This window comes from Suricata suricatta, chromosome 17 (assembly GCF_006229205.1).
Source record: "Suricata suricatta isolate VVHF042 chromosome 17, meerkat_22Aug2017_6uvM2_HiC, whole genome shotgun sequence".
Taxonomy (NCBI): Eukaryota; Metazoa; Chordata; class Mammalia; order Carnivora; family Herpestidae; genus Suricata; species Suricata suricatta.
The window spans coordinates 38,793,742-38,812,978 of NC_043716.1; the positions used below are offsets into that span (position 1 = coordinate 38,793,742).

The following is a 19,237-nucleotide window of genomic DNA, read 5'->3' on the forward strand; positions in this document are numbered from 1 at the left end:
GTTCAGAGCGCTGGGAGGAGCCAGGGCCGCCTGGGACTTAGGGTTAGGGTGGAGCCCGCTGCCGGCGAGGCGGAGCCCGGCCGGGAAATTTTTAAAGCCAGGGCTGCCAAAAGCGTCACCCAGGGTTCCAGGAGCCCCGAGGGGAGGCGGGTGGGAGAGCGCTGGAAGAGGACAGACGACTGTGTGCGCCGAATTGGGAAAGGAAAAATATGGTGTGAATGAATAATGCACAGGAGGCCGCAGTCCTGAGCACTGGCTAAACCGGAGAAGCCTCTGCACAGAGCTGCCAAGTCAGCTGTTGGGGACATTCTGTTATGAGGAAGATGATGGAAGTGCTATAGGAAGGGTTCTCTGGAGGTGAACCAGAGAGATCAAAAGGAGAGCCCCTGCCACTGCTCAGCCGAAACGAGGACCCTCCTCCTTTGGCTCAACACCAAGACACACCAGGATCACCTCTACCTCTGCCTGCCCCAACCCCCAACCAGAACCAGCTCATGTCTCTTATGCCAAATATGGAGCCGGACTACTTCTGCTTTGCTCTCCCCATCCATAAATACATATTAGAACCATTTCTGTTTGCCTCCCCCACCTTGACCTCCATATGCATCAGGACTATTTCTTTTTTTCTTTTTTCTTTTTCTTTTCCTTTTCCTTTCCTTTCCTTTCCTTTTTTCTTTTCTTTCCTTCCTTCCTTTCTCTCTCTCTCTTTTTTTTTTTTTTTTTACTTCCCTCAATATGGATTAGGACCACTCTGTCTCCCCCCACCCCCATCCCCCAACACAGCCCGGTATCTCCTCTGCTTTTGCACCCCATTCCCAGGAATACTATTCAAAACTTGTATGGAATCAAAGCTCAGCCTAGAGACAGCTGTGGATTATTCTTGTGACACCTGCTAACACAAATCATACTTTGGAGCCTGAGCTGGAGAATCAACGCGTTTGGGACAGCCTGCTGCAAAACTGCCTACACCTAGTTCCATCTGGTCACTGGGGTGCTACTTTCTAACAATAGCTGTAACCCCCATCTCCCCACCCCTGCATCCCTGCAGTGAACATCTGAGAAGTGAAAGCTAATAGGGAAGAGAGGACTTCGAAGAGCAAAGGAGAAAGGCAGAGTGGAATTCCTAGCAGATTTTTGGCTAGTGACAAGCTTTTCCCCAGACCCTGCTGTACCTAGCCTGTAATAGGTACAGGATTGGTTATACAAGATCAGTGGGGAGTCCCACGGGCTACCTTTCCAGGGCTGGAGGTGAGCCTGAGTCAGGCCTCTCACATACTGTATCTGAATCTGTGGCTGTCATGGGTGGGAGGAGGAGGGGTTTAACGGGCCCACAGTGACTCATTAAAGTTTCTACCTCATCCCTGGGGTTTCTGGTGGCGTGAATGTGGTGCCAAGTGGATTGCTTGGCGCCTTTGCCCTTCCTAGAGACAGCAACAGGGCCCTGGGGTGCGGTGGGGAGTGACTGTCCTGTAGGCTCCTCCAAAGCCCTAGAGCTCTCAGACCAACTCCCAGAAACAGCCAGAGCCAACAACTACAAAAATAAAGCATTTATTTCCTATCCAAAAGTGAGCCCTGGGTGTTGGGGGGCAAAGGAAAACTGGAGACCAGGGTGGGTTTGTGAGAAGTCAGGGCCCTGAGCGAGAACGCATTGGGTGCGGGAAGAACAGGCTTGGCTGAGGTCTGGGGAGGGGAGGGGTAGGGAGTGCCGTGGGGACTGTTTCAAGTTGCTGGCAGCAGAAGAGACCACCTTCAGGGACAGCCTGCAGAAAAATAAAAACAGATGTTGACAGGCCCAGGCCCGGGGGTAGACGCTGACATTTCTGGCACTCTCTGAGGCACAGGAACCCAGGGAGGACACTCTAAGGCAAGAACTGCAAACCCAAATACCTACAGAGACCAGACAAAGAAGTCAAATGAAGGAAGCTAGCTAGGTGTTGGGAGATGATCTAGAAATGCGGGGACTGTGAGGAAGTGGAGAGCGCAGGCCCCATCTCAAGAGGACTGTGGCCACGCAACGCCAGTGGATTATTGCCAGGTGGAATGTTGGCCCAGGGTTGCCAAAACTCCCCAAATTTTTTAGAGAAACTAGAATATCTGGATATTTATGTGAATTCCAATTTTTAGTGTCAACAACTCATTTGTATCTTACCACACACACACACACACACACACACACACACACACAATCTGCAAGAACTGAGGAATTCTTATCTGGGGGCCATCCATTTGTTTCTTGTGTAGGCTGAGGGATGGGGTGAGCCCCTGCAGCCTGGGAGGCATAAGGAGTCTTGGGCTATTCAGATGCCAGCTGGGATCTCAAACCTACCCATGTCAAGGTGACATCGATCCCAAGGTCTCCAGCAGAGCCCAGGGGCTGGGACAGAAGGCCTCACAATGTCACTAAGCTATCTCTGTAGTGGAATCTGCAGTCTGTCCCTCCTGCCTTAGACACCAAGATCCTGCCTGCTCTTGCCTCAGTCTTCGTGGGCTTGACCTGGGACCCTGCCCCAGTCCCCGATGCTCCCCAGTATCTACCTGCCTCCAGGTCCTCGGGAGAAAGCAGGACATGTCATCTGCCCAGCCTGATCGGCACTGCATTCCATCTCATGCCTGTTGGGTTCCACAGCCTCAGGTGCCTCCCCTCACGGAGGGGAAGAATACGGGAAGGTTTGGAAAAGGGAACAGGGTCCGAAGGGACCAGGCTTTGTTAAAAAGTCCAGAGAACGCAGAGCCAACCAGACCAGCTGGTGGCTGCTGACCAGAGGCAGAAAGCCACGGGGCCCAGCACCTCCCTGGATGGCAGGCAGCAGTGCCCACCCCAGATAGGCCCGGGCCCAGGGCCAGGGTCAGTGGAACGTGTCTGACCTGGACCGAACGCTGTGCTGCATGGGGCTTGGGGTCGGGGATGGGGCCTCTGGCACTGGGGAAGGTCCTAGAGGCTCAGGCTCTGAGGGGTAGGGGGACAGCATGGAGAGCCTCAGGTTAGGGGGTGCAGCCCCCATCTCTGCTGTCCCCACACTGGCCGGGCAGTGGACCTCAGCAAGAGTACTATCCTGGAGGCTGGGTGGTGGTCCAGATAGACAAGGTGAGATGCGAGGAGGCCTCAGCTGGGGACCAGGAGGGTCTGGGAGCCGAGCAGACAGAACTGGGTGGCTTGGGGGACCCAGCCTGGCCTGTAGCAGGCCCATGATGTGTCGAAGCTCCCTGCTCAGCTGAGATACTTCCTGGTTGAGGCGGGAGATCTGTGGAAAACACAACAAATTGGGGCACCTGGGTGGCTCAGTCAGCTAAGCGTCCGACTTCGGCTCAGGTCATGATGTTGCAGTTTGTGAGTTTGAGCCCCTTGTTGGGCTCTGTGCTGACAGCTAGCTCAGAGCCTGGAGCCTGCTTCGGATTCCGTGTCTCCCCCTCTCTCCACCCCTCCCCTGCTCCTGCTGTGTCTCTGTCTCTCAATTAAAAAAAAAAAAGTTACAAAAAAGAAAACACAAGTCATTCCCCAGATGTCACAACAGTCACCGCTCTCCCAGGTGCACCCTCCTCACAGTCCACAGAACTCCGTCCCCGCCACTGCTGCTCAGGGCCACCCAGAGAAAAAGGCTGGGCAGGGGTTATCTTTGTCTAGAGCAAACACTCAGCCTCTTTCCAAAACCGCTTCGGGTCAGCAGGTATTGCTATCCTCCCTCCCCCACTTTTACAAGAGGCAGAAGGGGCGCCTGGGTGGCCCAGGCGGTTGAGCATCCCACGTCAGTTCAGGTCACGATCTCACGGTTCGTGGGTTCAAGCCCTGCGTCCGGCTCTGTGCTGACAGCTCAGAGCCTGGAGCCTGCTTCAAATTCTGTGTCACCCTCTCTCTTTGCCCCTCCCTTGTTCACGCTCTGTCTCTATCTCAAAAATAAATAATCTAAAAAATTAAAAAAAATAATTGTTAAAAAAAAAGCAAAAAAATGGGCTCAAAGAGGCCACAAAGCTAGAAGTGACAGACATGGCGGCCTTACTCTCAGGCGGCCAGCACACAAGCTCGAGCATCTATTCAGTGTTTTGCAACCTTCAGGGAGTTCAGAATCAACTGAGAAACTTGTCAAAATGCAGATTCCCGGGTCCCACCCCAGGCATTCCAAATTGGGTGAGGCTCAAGAGTCTGCATCTTAAGGATGCCGACAAACACTCAGGTGTGGGCACCACCGCCTAGAACAGTGAGGCGAGGCGGGCCGGGCCCTCCATCTTGCTGAACAGGGCCTGGTCCCGCCTCCCAGCCGCAGGGCCTGCCCAGCCCAGGGGCTGCCCTCCTGGGATGCAGGTGATGTTTATCAGAACCCAGAGAGGGCCCACTCCCTAAGGGTTGGGCCTGACTGTGCCCTGATGACAGCTCAGAGATCCCCTGGGAGGAGGCAGAGGCAGAGCCCTGGCATACAAGATCTGGGCTCTTCCTGACCAGGGTTTAGACATTAGGATCCAGGTCTCCCAGGATGGAAGACCTCTCAGCCACGCTGTCTTTTGTCCCCTAAGTTTGCTGAGCAATCCCTTCCCAGGGCTGGGGAAGGAAAAGGACTTGGGTCGCTAAAGGAGAGAACCCCACAGTGGTGGAGGTTGGAGAGGCTCTCTTCCCAGGCTAGACAGCCTGAGTCAGCCAGGAGTTCTTACCCGTGCCAGGGAATGGGCTTTACGTCTTCCTCAACAACTCGGGCAAAAACAGATTATTCTCCCCATTTTTAGATGAGGAAATTGAAGTTTAGGGTGGTTGTGGGACTTGCCCACGGTCGCCCGGCTAGTATGAATATGTGAACTCAGGACTCTGGCTCCAGGCCCTGAAATGCTCTTATACCTGAGGCACATCACTGATCTCAAGGTGTTATTTTCCAAGGTTGGAGGGAAGGAGTTAACCCCAACCTACCTCCTGGTTCAGCCTGCAGACTTTTTCCTTCATCTCCTCAGCCTCAGTAGCCAGTTCCTGGCTGGGTCTGGTCCCTGCAGCCAGAATGGGGTGAACGGGTGCAGGGTGAGTGCAAGGAGTGGGAATCTACGGCTTGGTCTGGGTCCCCTCCTATTGCTGGGCAGGCAGAGAACAAGGGGAGAGAAAGCTCTGGGCTCAGGATGACGGGAAACCCAGACCCTTCCCCTGCCCCTTCCCCCAGCCCCCGCCCCAGCTCTACATGCAAAAGCTTCTCTGTAGCACCTGAACACCACATGGTCTTCTCTCCTGCCAATCCCAACAACTACCTTGCTCCACCCCTCAAGCTCCTACCCACCTTTAAGACCCACTACAAGTGTCCATTCCTCAAAGAAGGACAGTTAGGGCTGCCCTCCTCTCCTACCTCAGAGCCTTGTTCCTGTCTCAGTTGTGGTACATAACACCCTGTTCTGGAATCGTTTATCTGAGGACACAGGGGTGTCCCCCACTAGACCGGGGGCTAAGAGTGCAGGTCAGGTCTGATAGATCTGTGTCTTCCCAGCACAGAGACCAGAACATGGTCAGCCCTTACTACAAGTGGGATGGACAGATGAAGGGATGGACAGACGGATGGATGGCGGATGTCTGGGTGACTGGGAGGGGAAGTCTACAGCTGGCCCTTACCTGAAGGAGGGGCCTGTGAGCAGGGCCGAGGGTGCTCAGTCCTCCTGCTGAACCGGAATGTAGGGGCCTCTGCTGTGCTTCCAGAGTCCTCAATGCCATCCACTATCCTGGGATGGGGGCAGTGATCATCAGTCCCATGCAGAGAGGGCAAGGGCCAGAGCAGAGCAGGCAGAGGGTAACTGGGGACAGCAGTGCCAGGGAGCTGGGGAGGAGCAGCGGTCAAAGAGGGGTAGGGTTGCAAGTGTGGTGGATCAGGAAGGGTGGGCAGATGAGGCAGAGATAGGAAGAGCACTGGTTGGAAGGCTGGGGACAGAGCCCAGAGAAGGTTCTGGAAGCCAGCAGGGGTATGGGGAAGGCAGGGGAGGCTGGCGTCTCACCGGGGACTGAGGTCCGGAGGTCCAAAGGTTCCCAGTGGGGGAATGAGAAGCTGGGGGGGCTTCCAGGCAGCAGAACCCCTGGGGGGCCCATGAGGGGAGGGGCTGTGGCCCCGGCCAGCCAGGGCAGGGGAAGGGAATGGGGACAGGGAAGGGGAGGAGACAAGGGCTGAGAATGGGGGCAGCTCCTCGCCCAAGAGGCTGACCAGGGAGCCCCGGGGCCGCGCTGGACTGAGGTTGGGCAGCAGGAGGGGCCGGCGGGGCCTAGAACCACCCCCAGACTCCACCCCAGTCTCGGCCTCTGTGATGGATGGCAGGGTCTTGTCTGAGGAGGAGCCAAGGCTTTCAGAGCGGGGCTGTGGGCAGAGGGCAGCTGATGTCAGGACAGTGAACAATAGGCCCCCTCATTAAGCACAGCCTTCACTGGCAGATGCAGCCACCCATCCCCCCCTCCACTTCTCCCTGCAGCAGAAGAGCCAAGGAAAGGTGCCCCCAGTTCCCAGGCTCCCCCATGCAACCTCACCCCCCCCCCCCCCCCGCAGGAAGATGGTGTTACCTGGGAGAGGCGAGGAGATCGGGAAAAGCGGTTGAGGCCCTGCGGGGACATAGGAGGGGATTCAAGCTGACTCACACCTCCCCACTCTCCTGGCACAGCTCTTCCTAGTCCTCCCCATCAGTGCTGTGGGCTTTGAGAATGTGGGGCCTTTTTTGTGGAATTGAGTCAGAGATACTTCAACTCCAACTCAGAGATGTCTGAGTAGGAAAGTAAGTCTGAAAAGCAGTGAAAGTCAAAGGCCTAGGGTATAAACCATAGACCTGGCCCAGAGGCTAAGCCACAATGGGGGTCAGGAAATATTTGGTGAGTGCCGAAGAAGAAACCCAGGGGATGCAGAGAGGGATGTGATGGAGGGGGAGCACATGAGGGGGACTGTTTCCAAAGTGAGGGCCCTCTGAGGGGTCTGGGGTGAGGCTGAGGGGTGGCCAACAGGAAATGATGGGTCAGAGGAGTTGGAAGTAGAAGTGGTGAGAGATCGTGCATGGGGTTGGGTGATGGCCGGTGAAGAAGGGTCAGGTGGGGGGTAGAAGATGTTAAGCGTGGAAGGGACAATGGAAGGAGGTGCCTGGGGTTGAGAAATGATGTTCTCAGGGTGGAAGGAGATGCATGAGGCTCTCTCTTGGGATAGGGGAGGTCTGCTCTGAAGGAGGAGACCTCAGAGGAGATGGAGGCCATGGGGGTCTACATACATTGGTATCAGAGCCCTGGCGCAGGTTGAAGGTAAGGTCCCGGGGCAGGCCAGCCCGGAAGGCAGCCCCGTACTCAGGATAGAGCCTCAGGACCTCAGCCAGCCCTCTGCTGCTCAGCTGCTGCAGGCCACAGTAGGTCAGTGCCTTCACGTCAGCGCTGGTCTTCAGCACGCAGCTTGGGACTGCCCCTGACCCAGGGTCCTGCCCCGGCTCAGGGATATCTGCCCCAATCAGGTCCCCCTTCCCTGTGGGTAAGGGATGAGGACAGTCAGCTGAGGCAGAAGGACCAAGAGGATATCAGCGGGAGGTGGTCAGTGGATTTGAGGGATGGTTAGTGTGCTTGAAGGGTGGTTGAAGATGAATCAATCAATAGGATTGGTGGAAATAATCAATGGAGTTCAGAAAAAGTCAGTAGAGAGTGACTGATGAAGTTGGGAGACAGTCAATGGGGGATGCCAGTATATTCAATGGAACCAGATGATCGGTAAAGAATGGCCAGAGGGGTCAGCTAAAGGGTAAAGGTCAATGGAGTTGAGGGTCAGTGGCGAAGAGTCAATGGAGTCGGGAGATGGTGCAGTGGGAAAGGATCCATTGAGTTGGGGGAGAGTCACTGGGGACGGTTGATGTGTTGATGGCCAATAGGATTAGGGGAGAATCCGAGGGTATGGCCGAAAGGGAATGGTAGTAAGGTGAAGGGACCGGGAAAGAGGACCCCTCATCAGGAATTCCACATATACACTAGGGGTATCCCAGGCCCTAGATTCCTGGCCACTCCCAATGGCTCTGGGGGCAGGTTCTGGGGTAGGCAGTAGGTGGTGGTGGGATCCTCACCCAGGATGGCCAGCACCATGTTGTCTCGAAGCACCTCAAGCGAGCCGGAGCAAACGTAGTAGTGTGCCTGCAGGGCGTCCCCACGGCGCAACAGGTACTCGCCTGGAGCGCAGAACGAGGTCTTGATGTGCAGGGAGAGGGCCCGCAGGCAGCCTCTGCTCGCTGCTCCAAACAGCGGCAGCTGCAGGATCTCCCGATTCAGGTGCATAGCGATGTCAGCTCTCAGCTCGTCTGGGAAGTCACGCAGTAACTGCATAAGGGGCATAGGTCATTCTGGCCATCCCCCTGCAGCTGCTACTTGAGTTCTATAAGTGTGCTGAGCTGTCTCCAAGGAGAGAGCTCCAACTTGCCTTTTGCTTTGAAGTTACCTGTGTTTGACCTTCAAGAAGACCTCTGCGTGTGTATCAAACCTTGATTTTGCTTGTGTGTGGACCTCTTAACCCAAGTTCTGGAGCAGGGACTAAGTCTCTTCCTATGTGTCCACTGCCTATGACTACACTCAGTGGTCACTGCACATGTCCTTGGTTACTCAATCCCATACAAGGATCAGCCCCGATGGGTTGGTTTTCAATTGGGAGTCAGGAAACTAGAAGTCAGCTCTGCCCCTAAATCCTTGTGAACCTTGGGAAATCCATTTGCTCTCTCTGGGCCTCAATATCCCCATCCGTAAAATGCAGGGTTACACAAGACCTTGGACATTACCAATGATCTTTGAGGAGGAGCCAAACAATGTTCACAGTTCCATCCTCATCTTACGGAGCCCCTAGGCCACTTGGGCTTGCTGACCGCTCCCTCTTGTCCCCATTTCTTCCCCAGGCTCCTCTTCTAACTTTCCATACTCTGCCTGCATCATGGCAACCAGCTCCATGATTTCCCTACTCCCTGTGAGCCTGGAGCCCTACCTTTGGGTCTAGATCTGTATTTTAAACTACCTGTGGAGCAACCTCTATCTTAATCTTCCAGAAGCACCACACCCTCATCATGGCCTAATCCGGGACTTTCATTTTCAGCCCTAAGTCCAACCTTCCTCCTGTGAGGCCTCCATCATGCCGCTTTGCCCAAACCAGGGACCTGGGACTCATGCTGAGCTCCTCTCCTGCAGTGAGCTGATCACCAGGTCCTCTGGCTCCTGCTCTCAGAAATGCCTCCTAGATCCCCAGGCCACCACCCAGCCAGAAAGTTGCGCAGAAGAGAATCTGAATTCAAGACCACGCATAAGCTGGGCTCACCCGCCTCCCAAGCCCTGTCTCCCGCACTCCTGTCCCCCTCTTCCCCTCCACAGCCCTCACACACTCGGTCCTGAAAGCTCACTGACTTGACTTTCAGTTCCCTGAACTCCCTGCTCTTTTGCGTCAACATTTCCGGATCTGTCTTCCTACTGCTCTTTCTGCCTGGAATGGCCTCTGGTAGCAGGCTGATTTCCTTCTTGCCCCTCACAATGTCCCCTCTTCTGTGCCCCCTTTCCTGACTCCTCTAGGCCCAGAAACCACATCCCCTAATTGCTCTGCCCATTCCTCCAGCATTCCTCCCAGTCACTGTGTATTATTTGTTTACCTGTCTGCCTCCTTCACCCAACTGGTGTCTCCCTCAGGACAAGGGCTGAGTGTCATCATCTCTGAGCTCCCCGTGTCCCGCACTGAGGCTGGCCCAAAGCAAGTGCTCATGAAAGCACTGTCTGTGGGGTGGGGGTTTGGGTGGGGTTGGGTAGGTGTCATTAACTAGGACCTGGGCTCCCTCTCAGCTCTCTTGTTCTAGTGCAAAGGAAAAAGGATGTGAATTTGGGTGGGTGCGTGCCCCTTTGAGCAGGGCTTCGCCTCCTGGGACCCCAGGTGCCACCATTCCAAACCCGGAGAGGCAGTGACCCCTCCCACTCTGCGCCCACGAACCGGGGATGGACGCACTACCTCATTGGCGTCTATGCCGCTGTTGACAGCCCAAGTGGTCTGGAAGGACTCGAGCATGCGCTGCTTGAGCGGCCGCGGCAGGCGGTGCACGCGGATGAAGTCCTTGAGGTCCTTCATGCGGCTGTGGTAGAGTGAACGGCGCGAGTACATGCGCTGGATGATGGCCGTCACGTTTCCGAACACCACGGCGTGCATCAGCGCTGCAGCGGCGGCAGCGGGCAGCCGGTTAGCGACGGCCTCCCCTCCCGCCTCCCACCTGGCCCCCAGACCCACCCTGCCCCTGGCTGGCTCTGGGATCCTGCGGAGGGAGGGGCAGGGGAGCCAGTGGGCTTGGGTCGGCTCAGGGAATAGCCAGACCTGATGCTCCTCTCCTGCTCTCCAGCTAGGCCATGCACTTGGGGTTTCCCATTCCCTTTGCAAAAGGCCAGCATGGACCGCCCCCCCCCCCCCCCCCCGAGCCAGCATGTAGTAGGTGCTAAGGAAACGGCTATGAATCAATGAACGCGCGCCCGTCGGGACGTGGGTGGACATCTTGCCTTCTCTGAGCCCGTTTCCCCATCTGTGCGCTGGGCTTAGCAGGGCCACCCCGGGGCTTGGTGGGCCCGGCCTCACCGCCTATGAGCATGGTGCAGATGGAGAAGATCTTCTCCGCATCTGTGTTGGCGCACACGTTGCCGAAGCCCACGCTGGTGAGGCTGCTCAGAGTGAAGTAGAGAGCCGCGATGTAGGCACTGCGCCGCGACGGGCCGCCCGCCGAGCCATTGACGTAGGGCTCCTCCAGCCGCTTGCCCAGCTCGTGCAACCAGCCTGGGGAGCGGAGGGAGGCAAGGAGCAGCGGCCCAGGCAGTGGAGAGCTGGCCTTCCCTGAGCTGCCTGCGCTTGACCTTGGGCAAATATTTACCTACGCAGGCGAGGGGAGGCTTGCACCCGCGGGCACAGAAAGTGTGAGGAACAGCCTGGGACTCCCCACAGTGAACTGGTTACAGCTGCAAACTTCCTAAGCTGCTGACTGTTTGGGCGGGACCCTTCTCACTTTCACAGTTTCTTGAGCACCTCTGTGTACAGGGTGCTGGCACTTGACTCAGCCAGACATTCTCCCTGCCCTGGTGGAACCTACAGTCTGGAGGGGAAGGACACGTGAAATAAATGACAGGTGGGCAGTGAGCTACTAAAAGGGCAGTACAGGGCGTCCTAGGAGCCTTAATAGGTTAGGGAGAGTTAGCTTAGTAGAGATTACAAGGCATAGAAAGGTCACCTAGGGGAAGAAGGGAGGAAGGACAAAAGGGAGACTCCCGAGAGGAAAACACGTTCAAGGCCGCTGTGAGAAAGCAGCACATCCCGGGGGGCTGAAAGGAGGGCAGCGCAGCTGCAGCACAGAGCACAGGGAAGAAAGGGAAGCCAGGTAGGGAGAGAGAAGGCAGCAGGGCTCTGCAGGGTGTGGATTAGGTGTGGACTTTATTTTGAGAGCAGTGGGGAGCCACTGAAAGGTTCTGGGGAGAGGGAGCCCCACCTCTGCCCCAAACACCCCCCTGACCATGAGAGTGGTTCCTGTACTGCTTCAATTGCCTGTCGCTGCTCTTGCTCCTGGGCTCGGCTGTGAGGTTGCCCAGGCAGGCCCCTTGCCTTCACTTCCGTACTCCCCGAGCCTGACCCGGAAAGAGCTCAATGCACACTTGTTAGATGAAGGGAAGAATGTGGGGTGGTGGGGTGGTATGTGTGGTGCTGGAGGAGGCATCGGCCTGGGAGCCCAAGTGGACAGGACAAATGGATGGGTGTCAGTGAAAAGCCTGGGGTCGGTGGCTCACCGATGTCCCAAAGCAGCGGGTCATTGGCCTCCATCTCCCGGCGCCCGATGACGTACCAGACGCAGGCCATCCAGTGGGCGAGGAGCGCGAAGACAGACATGAGCAGGGTGAGGACCACGGCGCTGCACTGTGAGTACCGCTCCAGCTTCTGCAGCAGCCGCAGCAGCCTCAGCAGCCGCACTGTCTTCAGAAGGTGCACCAGCGAGGTCTGCGGGAGAGCGGTGGAGGAGGCTGTCAGCAGGCACACCTCCTTGGAGCCCCCGTGTCCCCTCCCAGAACCTTGCACCAGATGCCCTGGAGCCAGGGGAAGCCACAGCAGGGAGAGGTCCCTGCTGTCCTGAGAAAGTGACCAGGGAATATGGAGGGGAGAGAATAATACTAAAACTAATAAAGGCTAACGCTAAGTATGTGTCCTTGCTTACTTATGTAAGTTCTCACTACATATTCGTCAGGCACTGGGCTAAGCACTTATAGTCCTCATGAAAAACTCATGCCTTCAGTTCAGTGACGTTCATTGTTCCAGTTTGCAGACGAGTAAACTAAGGTTTGGAGGCAGGACAACAGACAGAATGATCTCTGGCCCCTGCTTGAAGCCCCCCAGAGTCCGAGGCACAACCAGCTGTGGACAAGAGCTGGTTGGTGGCGATGAGAGCAATTGTGATGGGAGCCATTCTCAACACACAGAGGAGCAAGGTAAGATGGGAAGAGGCAAGAGGCCTGGGGACTGGGGAAAGCTGGGGGCCGTTGCCGTGGTGGGTAAGCTGCAGATGAGGGGGGCCTGCTGAAGTGTTGAGGGAAGAACAGCAGGAACTGAGGGAGCCTGGGTTTGAAGGTCTCAGCCATCAGGGGGCTTCGGAGGGGGTGATGGAGCTGGTGGCATCCTGTAGGTGTGAGCTAATATTACCCCCATGACGTGTTCGTTGTGGTCATCAGTGCTTCAATTGGCCCTGCAAATCCTGGAGGTGAGGGGCAGGTACGGAAACTTACCCTCTCACTACTCTGGGTTGGGGAAGCTTGGAAGCTAGGGCTGGGGGCTCTGGGGCAGCGCCTGGGGAGCTTGGAATGAAGGCCCTTTCAGACGCCTCCATCTGCATCCCCCGTAGCCCTGGTCTGGCACAGCTCCTGAGCCACCTCCTGTCCTTTTCTCTAATTTTAGGTGAAGGAGCTGGAAAGGAGGTGGCCCTGCTTCCTCCACATGGACCCTCTCCAGGGCTTAACGCCTGCCTCCAGCTCGCAGAGCTTCTGCTCCCAAACTTGAGTCCTTCAGGGCTTCTCCCAGTCACCTGCCCCTGCGCCCCACTCCCTTGGGGCCCTCCTCTCCTTCTCCTTGGACCAGAACGGCTCAGGCCTGGCTCCTTCAAGTCCGCAGCTCTGCCGGTGCCTACTCATGCTCTATCTTTGCTCTGCCTCCCTCCAGCACCACACTGCTGCTCCTCTCCCCTTCTGCCGCATCATCTACTTGGGTGCCTGTAGTTCCTGAGAGCCGGGATGGGATATTAGAAAGAGGAATAGACTAGGAGTCTGGAGACCTGGTTCCAATATCCTGCCTGCCTTGGCTAGCTGCGTAACCTGCGGCAAGTCATTTAACTTCTCTGAGCCTTGCATCTACCTCTGAAAAAGAAAACCTGCTCTGAAGGGCTACTGTGAGGCTCCTATGTGATGATGTGGGTGAAAGGACTTAGTAAATATAAGGTGCTCCTTAAGGTATCAGAGGAGGGGGACTGAGTGGGACGAGAGACAGGGCCTTCTCTGCAGTTCTCCCCAGGACAGCTATCCAGCTGCCTGACACAGACTGGTGGGCATGGGATGGGAGAGTGCAGTCACAGGGAGGGGCGGGTAGCTCTGCTCCAAGTGGCCGGAGCCTCGGGGCAGACATACACACATGCACGTGTGTGGGAGTGTGCACACACGTGTACACAGACAGGAGAAGAGGCCCACAGCCCGTTGGCGGCTAGTTAAATCCGGCTGCGTGTAGGTGGTTTCCCACTATAGCTGAGTGTGGCAGAGAGAGGAGCGCACAGGGAAACTGCTCTCCACCTCCCCACCCAACAGCCAAGGGGTTCTGGGGACACAGGGTGGGACTCCCTCACCCTGGACTTGAGAGCACCTACTATCTGCTGGCTGGGTGCAGAGCTGACCACGCAGGGCACCTCCAGGCAGTCCTTGGGGAGCTGAGAGGACCGAGGTCCTGGCACTGCCTGCCTCCAAATCCACCCCACAGCCTCTTCCTCCTCGTCTCGGCTTACAATGCTCCCCCCAGATGCTTTCTCCCCATCTTCTGCCAGCCAAATCCTGCTCTCTGTCGAGGGTCTAGCTCTGCTCTGTCTCCTGCAGGAATCCTTCCCAGACCACCCCTGGCCTTTTTCCAACGGCAGTGCTTTGGCCTCCCAGGTGCTGGCTAGATTTCAAATTATTTGTACACATGCCCACTTTCCTGCCTGGAACTCTGAGGTCAGCTTGCTCCTGCCCAGCCCCCAGCAGCATCTGGGCCACGTCTTCCTCTCCATTCACCTCTTCTGTTCCTGCTGTCCCCTCCAACAGTCCTGCCCCCTCACTAGCTTAGCTGCCTGGAGGCTGAATCCTTGTCCCTTTTCCCCACAGTGACCAAGCTCCACACAGTGCTTTGCAGACAGCTAAATGCTCATCACTTGTTTGTTAAATAAAAATGTGAAAAGTACCACTCATTTGGCACCAGACCAATGCCGCCTTGGTAGCCCTAGTTAGCTTTTCATTTGTCTCAGCTTCCCTCAGTGATTGTGAGCTGAGCTTCCCAAGAGCAGACCCTCCCAGCTCCTTCTGAGCAGCCCACAGCAGGTGCCTGACAACTACTTGCGGATGGATGGACGGGAAGGGCTGAGTCTGAGTTGAGGTCGGTCCCTTAAGAGGAGATGCTGTGCTGGATTTGGGAGGCTGGGCTGCAGGGTGGCACGGAGGTCACTCACCACGGTGATGTTGAAGACATAAAGCAGGTCAAAAGGCAGAGCAGCAATAAGGTCAACAAAGAACCAGGTGGCCAGGTAGTGAAGGCCAATGGAACGAGGAGCAGAGACCACCTGGCCGGACTGGGACACATAGGTGGTGCGGAAGTTCAGGATGATATCTGGGGATGGAAGAGGCTTTTTGTTACTAGGGAACTTTGTGCCTAGAAACTTCAGCCAAGGGCCCAAAAAAACTAAGTTAGCTGGGAACAAGCCTGTGACCCAGAATGGAGGTTGAGGCAGGGAAGAGGAAGATAGATTGGGCTTCTGGTTGGTCTTTAGGGAGGAGTGGTCTAAAGGTTGAAGGCTGAAGGGGTCAGGGGTCAGGACACATGGGCCATTAGGGCTTAATGGCCCAGAAATGGTTGGGCTCTGAATGCCTGGGTACTGCAGGCCCAGGACCAAGCAAAGGTTGGATGAGTGGGTCCTTCCAGCCCACCCGCCAGGGTATGTGGGGCAGAGGGTCTAACCCAGGATGAAGAGCATCTCCACGGCGATATCGCTGACAAGGGTGTGTCGGGAAGTGATGGGGGTGTCGTCATCGCCCAAGAAGCAGACATTGTAGGGAACGGTGACCGCAACGTAGAAGGTGGCGAGGAGAATGAGGCCGTCCCACACAGCCTTGGGGACGCTGTAGTGGAGGAGGAGGCAGCGGGACCCCCCCACGGAGGCCACCTTGTACTCGGGCACTGATGGCTTTGGCTCAAACACGTTCTAGGGGGAGAGGGGTGGTAGTTGGGGACATTTAAGGGAAAGAGGAGCCAAGGTTTGGGGAAGGGAGAGGCAGGGGATGGGAAAGGGGGGAGTGGGAGCTGCAGGTATGACCACGACAGGAAATAGAAGGTGCAGGAAAGAGGATCAGGGGCTGGTGCCTAACACTTCCTTCCTCTGCCAAGCAACTGCTCAGGCCCCCTCCCCCTGTTGATCAATCATGTTTTGTGTGTGTGGGGGGGGTTATAAGAATGAACCTTCCCCCTACTTGAGAAGGAGATTATGACAAATGAAGCACATGCCTTAACTTGAGGAGTCACTAACTTCTCCCTTAAGTTTCTCTAGGTATCTGGGGGCCCTGTGGGGGACGGGATATCCCAGAGATAAGGGGAGGCTGGCATGATGCACCCCATGCCCTGTAGTCCTCACAAACGACACAGAGGGTTGGAGAATTGATCCCAAGGCCTTATGAGTGTCCTAAGGCTAGATACCAGGACCCCATTGGAGGCTCTCTCCCTAGGACCACAGCTTGTGATTGCACCCTCCCCCAGAGGTGACCCTATCATCCAGAGGTAGGTGACGTAATTTCTGCTAGATCCCTGCCCTCATGACGTCATCATAGTAGAGTAACATCAGTCATAAGGAAACAAGGGAAATGGGGTTGGAAGATGTGAGGGGACATGATGGGACAGAGCAGAGAGTCATACATGAGAAATGGGTGGACAGAGGAACAAGCCATGGGAGGGAGATCAGACAGGGAGACAGGGAGACAGTAGCAAGGGTGTCTCAGAATCACAGCTGGGAGATGTTGGGGTGGAGATAGGACTTACATTATTGGTTTTCATGCCTCCCCGGCCCCGTCGGCCAAAATGGCCAGTCAGCCGGTGTAGGACAGTACGGCTCTGCCTCCTGGCAGATCGAAGTCTTGAGCTGGCTCCCCTCCTGCCAAGGGAGTTTTCTGTTGGGAAGAAGGGTGCAGGGTTAGTGAGGGCACATCCATGAGGTGGGGTAGGGAGAGGTCTGATGTGAGCTTCAAAGGACCTCTGATCATTCATGCCTCCTCCCCAGGCCTGCAGTTACCATGATTACTGTCCCCATGGCCTCCTGAGGGGCCAAGTCCTGGGCCTCCACTCTGAGTGATGTCCTTGAAGGAAAAGAGGAAAAGCACGACCTCTCCCATCTCATTCTTGATGGGCATCATGTCCAAGAGGCACCAAAAGGGCGAGCCTGTAGATGTGGAGAGATGGAATGGGAGGGTGAGCAGTCCATGCCACCCCTTTCCCTTTAACCTCCCATGGTTCTTGAGTATAGTCAAAGGGCTTGGCAGAGGTTTAGAGCTGGAAAGAACCCTAGAGATATGTCAGCTGACTCCTTCCCTTCCAGATGGGAGAAAAAAGGCCTAGAGAGAGTCAGGGATGTACTTTGGGTCACCTAATCAGCTTGTGGCAGTGTGCCGACCAGCACCCAGACTTCCACCATGCCAGGCAGACTCTAGGTAAGGCCCACGGTCTGGGCAGGGCTGCAGGGCAGGCCAGGCCTCCTTACCATCCTTTCGATAGAAGCAGATTTCAGCCCGGTGCTCCTGATGGCCCTCCAGGGCCTTGTGCAGCCTCTGCAGTGCTGGCTCGCTGGTCTCTGGACCATAGAGGAAACGGCAGCTGCAGGTTTTCTGCATGACCTCGGTGCGGCCGTAGCCTGTAAGCTCACAGAATCCGTCGGAGCAGTAGACAATGGGAAAGCCCCGTGGGCCCTGTGCGTTGGCCAGCAGGAAGTTGCTGTCTGTGGGAAGAAGTGGTCAAGGTTAGGTCAAGGCCAGGAGGAGAGCTTAGCTTCACGGTGGGTAGTACCTCCCCCAAGCTGTGGTCAGAGGTCAGAGCCAGAAGCTTCCCAGGCTTTCATGTGATTCCTGGATCCCCTTTGGGATATTCTGAAATGAGAGTAAGAAGAGATAGAGCAAAGGGACAAGGACGTAAGGGTGGCCTGGAATCGGCAGAGGGATCATTGGGTGTTTGGAGAAGGTCATGCAGTCTTTCTGCCTCCTTTCAAGCTGGTGAGCTTATGCAGGGGACCTATAGTAGTAAGGGCATGGGCTCTAGCACCACACCCCTGCCACTTTCCAACTGTAACCTTGGTCAAGTTAATGAACTCTTCTGTGCCTCAGCTTTCTTATCTGCAAAGTGGGGGATAATATATCTTCTTCACGTGGTTGTCGTGAGGGTTCCATGAGTTACCTGGGGCAAACAGGTCCTAGCACTCACTAAGTGCTACACTGGCAAGGTAGGACGATTCCCCTTCTCCCCGACATTCCCACAGCCTGCAAAACACATGTATAGCCGCTATCCTGTCATCCTGTTAGAGAGTGGACAGGGCAGAGATTCTGGTGATATCACACCCATTTTATTGATAGGAAGCCAAAAGATGGAGATTATAAACTCACAAATCTCCTTTGTTGGGGGAGAAAGACAGTGATGAGTAGTGTCCTCATTCTCTGCCTTCCGGGAAAAGTCTTTTTTTTTTATTTAGCATCTCTTTAGGTAATTTCAGGGGGTCTGTCCCAGTGCTCAAAGTCTGACAGGATTGGGCGATGAAGTTTTAGTCCAGCAACCCAAGCAGCAGAACCTTAGCTGGCTCCCTCTGGCTCCAGTGGGTGGAGGTTGCAGGGGGGCTCTGCGGGCCATCCAGGGGCAGAGTCTCCACTGAGGGAAGGGGTCTGAGACACAACCAGTCTGGGTGCTAAGAGGGGTGAGTGTCTGGGGGTGGCGTGGCTGATGGGGATGGAAGGTGCCTGGGAGGCTTGGGGCCCTGGGCAGCAGCCTCCTTCTTCCATCCCAGGGCCCGTTGCCCCGGTGATGGGAGCTATGGAAACAAGGGAGGTGTCTGTGGGGGGAGAGTAGGGAGGCGGCTAGGGCCCCGGCGGCTCGGTTTCCGCCTGCGGGTATCGTTCCCCCTACCTTCCAGATACTGGCCCGGGTACCCCAAGGGGTCAGGGGGAGATCTCTCAGCTCCAAAGTAGGGAAAGGGAAAGGCGGGAGAAGTGGCAGAGAAGGAGGAATGTGGCTGTCCAAGGTGCTGAACCTGGAATCCAAGCTGGGGGTGGGTGAGCAGAGAGTTCCCTCCGTCACAAGGACCACCCCCTCCTCCTGCCTCACCTCCCTCAGACGCAGACGCGCCAAGATTTGGGGGCGCGTGACCTTAATCCAAGCTAGCTGCTGCCTAAATCTATCTTTTCTCTTTCTTTTTTCCTTTTTTTCTGGGTAAGGAGATGCTGGAGCCTTCTGGAAGTAGACTCCAGAGAGCCTGACCTCTTCGTCCCACCTCTGCGTCTCGGATACTCACCCCCCACACCCCCAGCAGAACTCTGCCCCGCCGCGGGCGGCTCCCACGGCCTCTCCTCCGTTTTGCGGCACAAAGAGCATTTACTGATTCAGTCACACCCCCAACCGTAGCCCCCCGCACTCTTGGCCCTTTCCCCGCCTCCCCTCACAGGGCACTGCGTGTCCTGTTCTTTTCCCGGCGGCTTCGGGAGTTCCTAGACCGTCAACTCCACTCTCACCACATCCAGGAGCCCCGCGCGGGCGCCGAAGCCGACCTGGCCCCCAGCTCCAACACCCAGCCCCAGCCTCGCTCCACTCACGCGTGCCGTCGAAGCGTGTGGCGATGGTGTCCAGGAAGGTGTTTTGCGGGGCCAGCAACCCCTTCATGACCGGCATGGCCTCGGGGCGGGGGTTCGAGGCGCGGCGCTGGGGGGCGTTCAGCGCGGCGGGGCCGGAGGGGGCGCGCTGCCGGCGCAGCCGGGGCGCCCCATGCGCCCGCTTGC

At 56.4% G+C, this 19,237-nt stretch overlaps 1 protein-coding gene across 2 annotated transcripts; it reads right to left on the minus strand.

Annotated features, from left to right (window-relative positions):
• Positions 1-1,532: 1,532 nt before the first annotated feature.
• Positions 1,533-19,210, minus strand: KCNH4 (potassium voltage-gated channel subfamily H member 4). 2 transcript variants are annotated; one of them, XM_029929129.1, is made up of 17 exons: positions 19,055-19,210; positions 16,966-17,199; positions 16,501-16,647; positions 16,251-16,378; positions 15,180-15,423; positions 14,674-14,831; positions 11,788-11,939; positions 10,539-10,621; positions 9,927-10,126; positions 8,023-8,272; positions 7,192-7,436; positions 6,503-6,541; positions 5,950-6,302; positions 5,573-5,679; positions 4,892-4,965; positions 2,536-3,242; positions 1,533-1,760 (listed from the first exon to the last, which is right to left on the minus strand). In XM_029929129.1, the coding sequence occupies exons 1-16, from the start codon at positions 19,128-19,130 to the stop codon at positions 2,847-2,849; spliced, it is 2,886 nt and encodes a 961-aa protein (XP_029784989.1). In that variant the 5' UTR covers positions 19,131-19,210; the 3' UTR covers positions 1,533-1,760; positions 2,536-2,846. The 2 variants fall into 2 exon arrangements, with proteins under 2 accessions (XP_029784989.1, XP_029784988.1); XM_029929128.1 differs by having other exon boundaries at positions 10,539-10,733; positions 11,732-11,939.
• Positions 19,211-19,237: the final 27 nt, after the last annotated feature.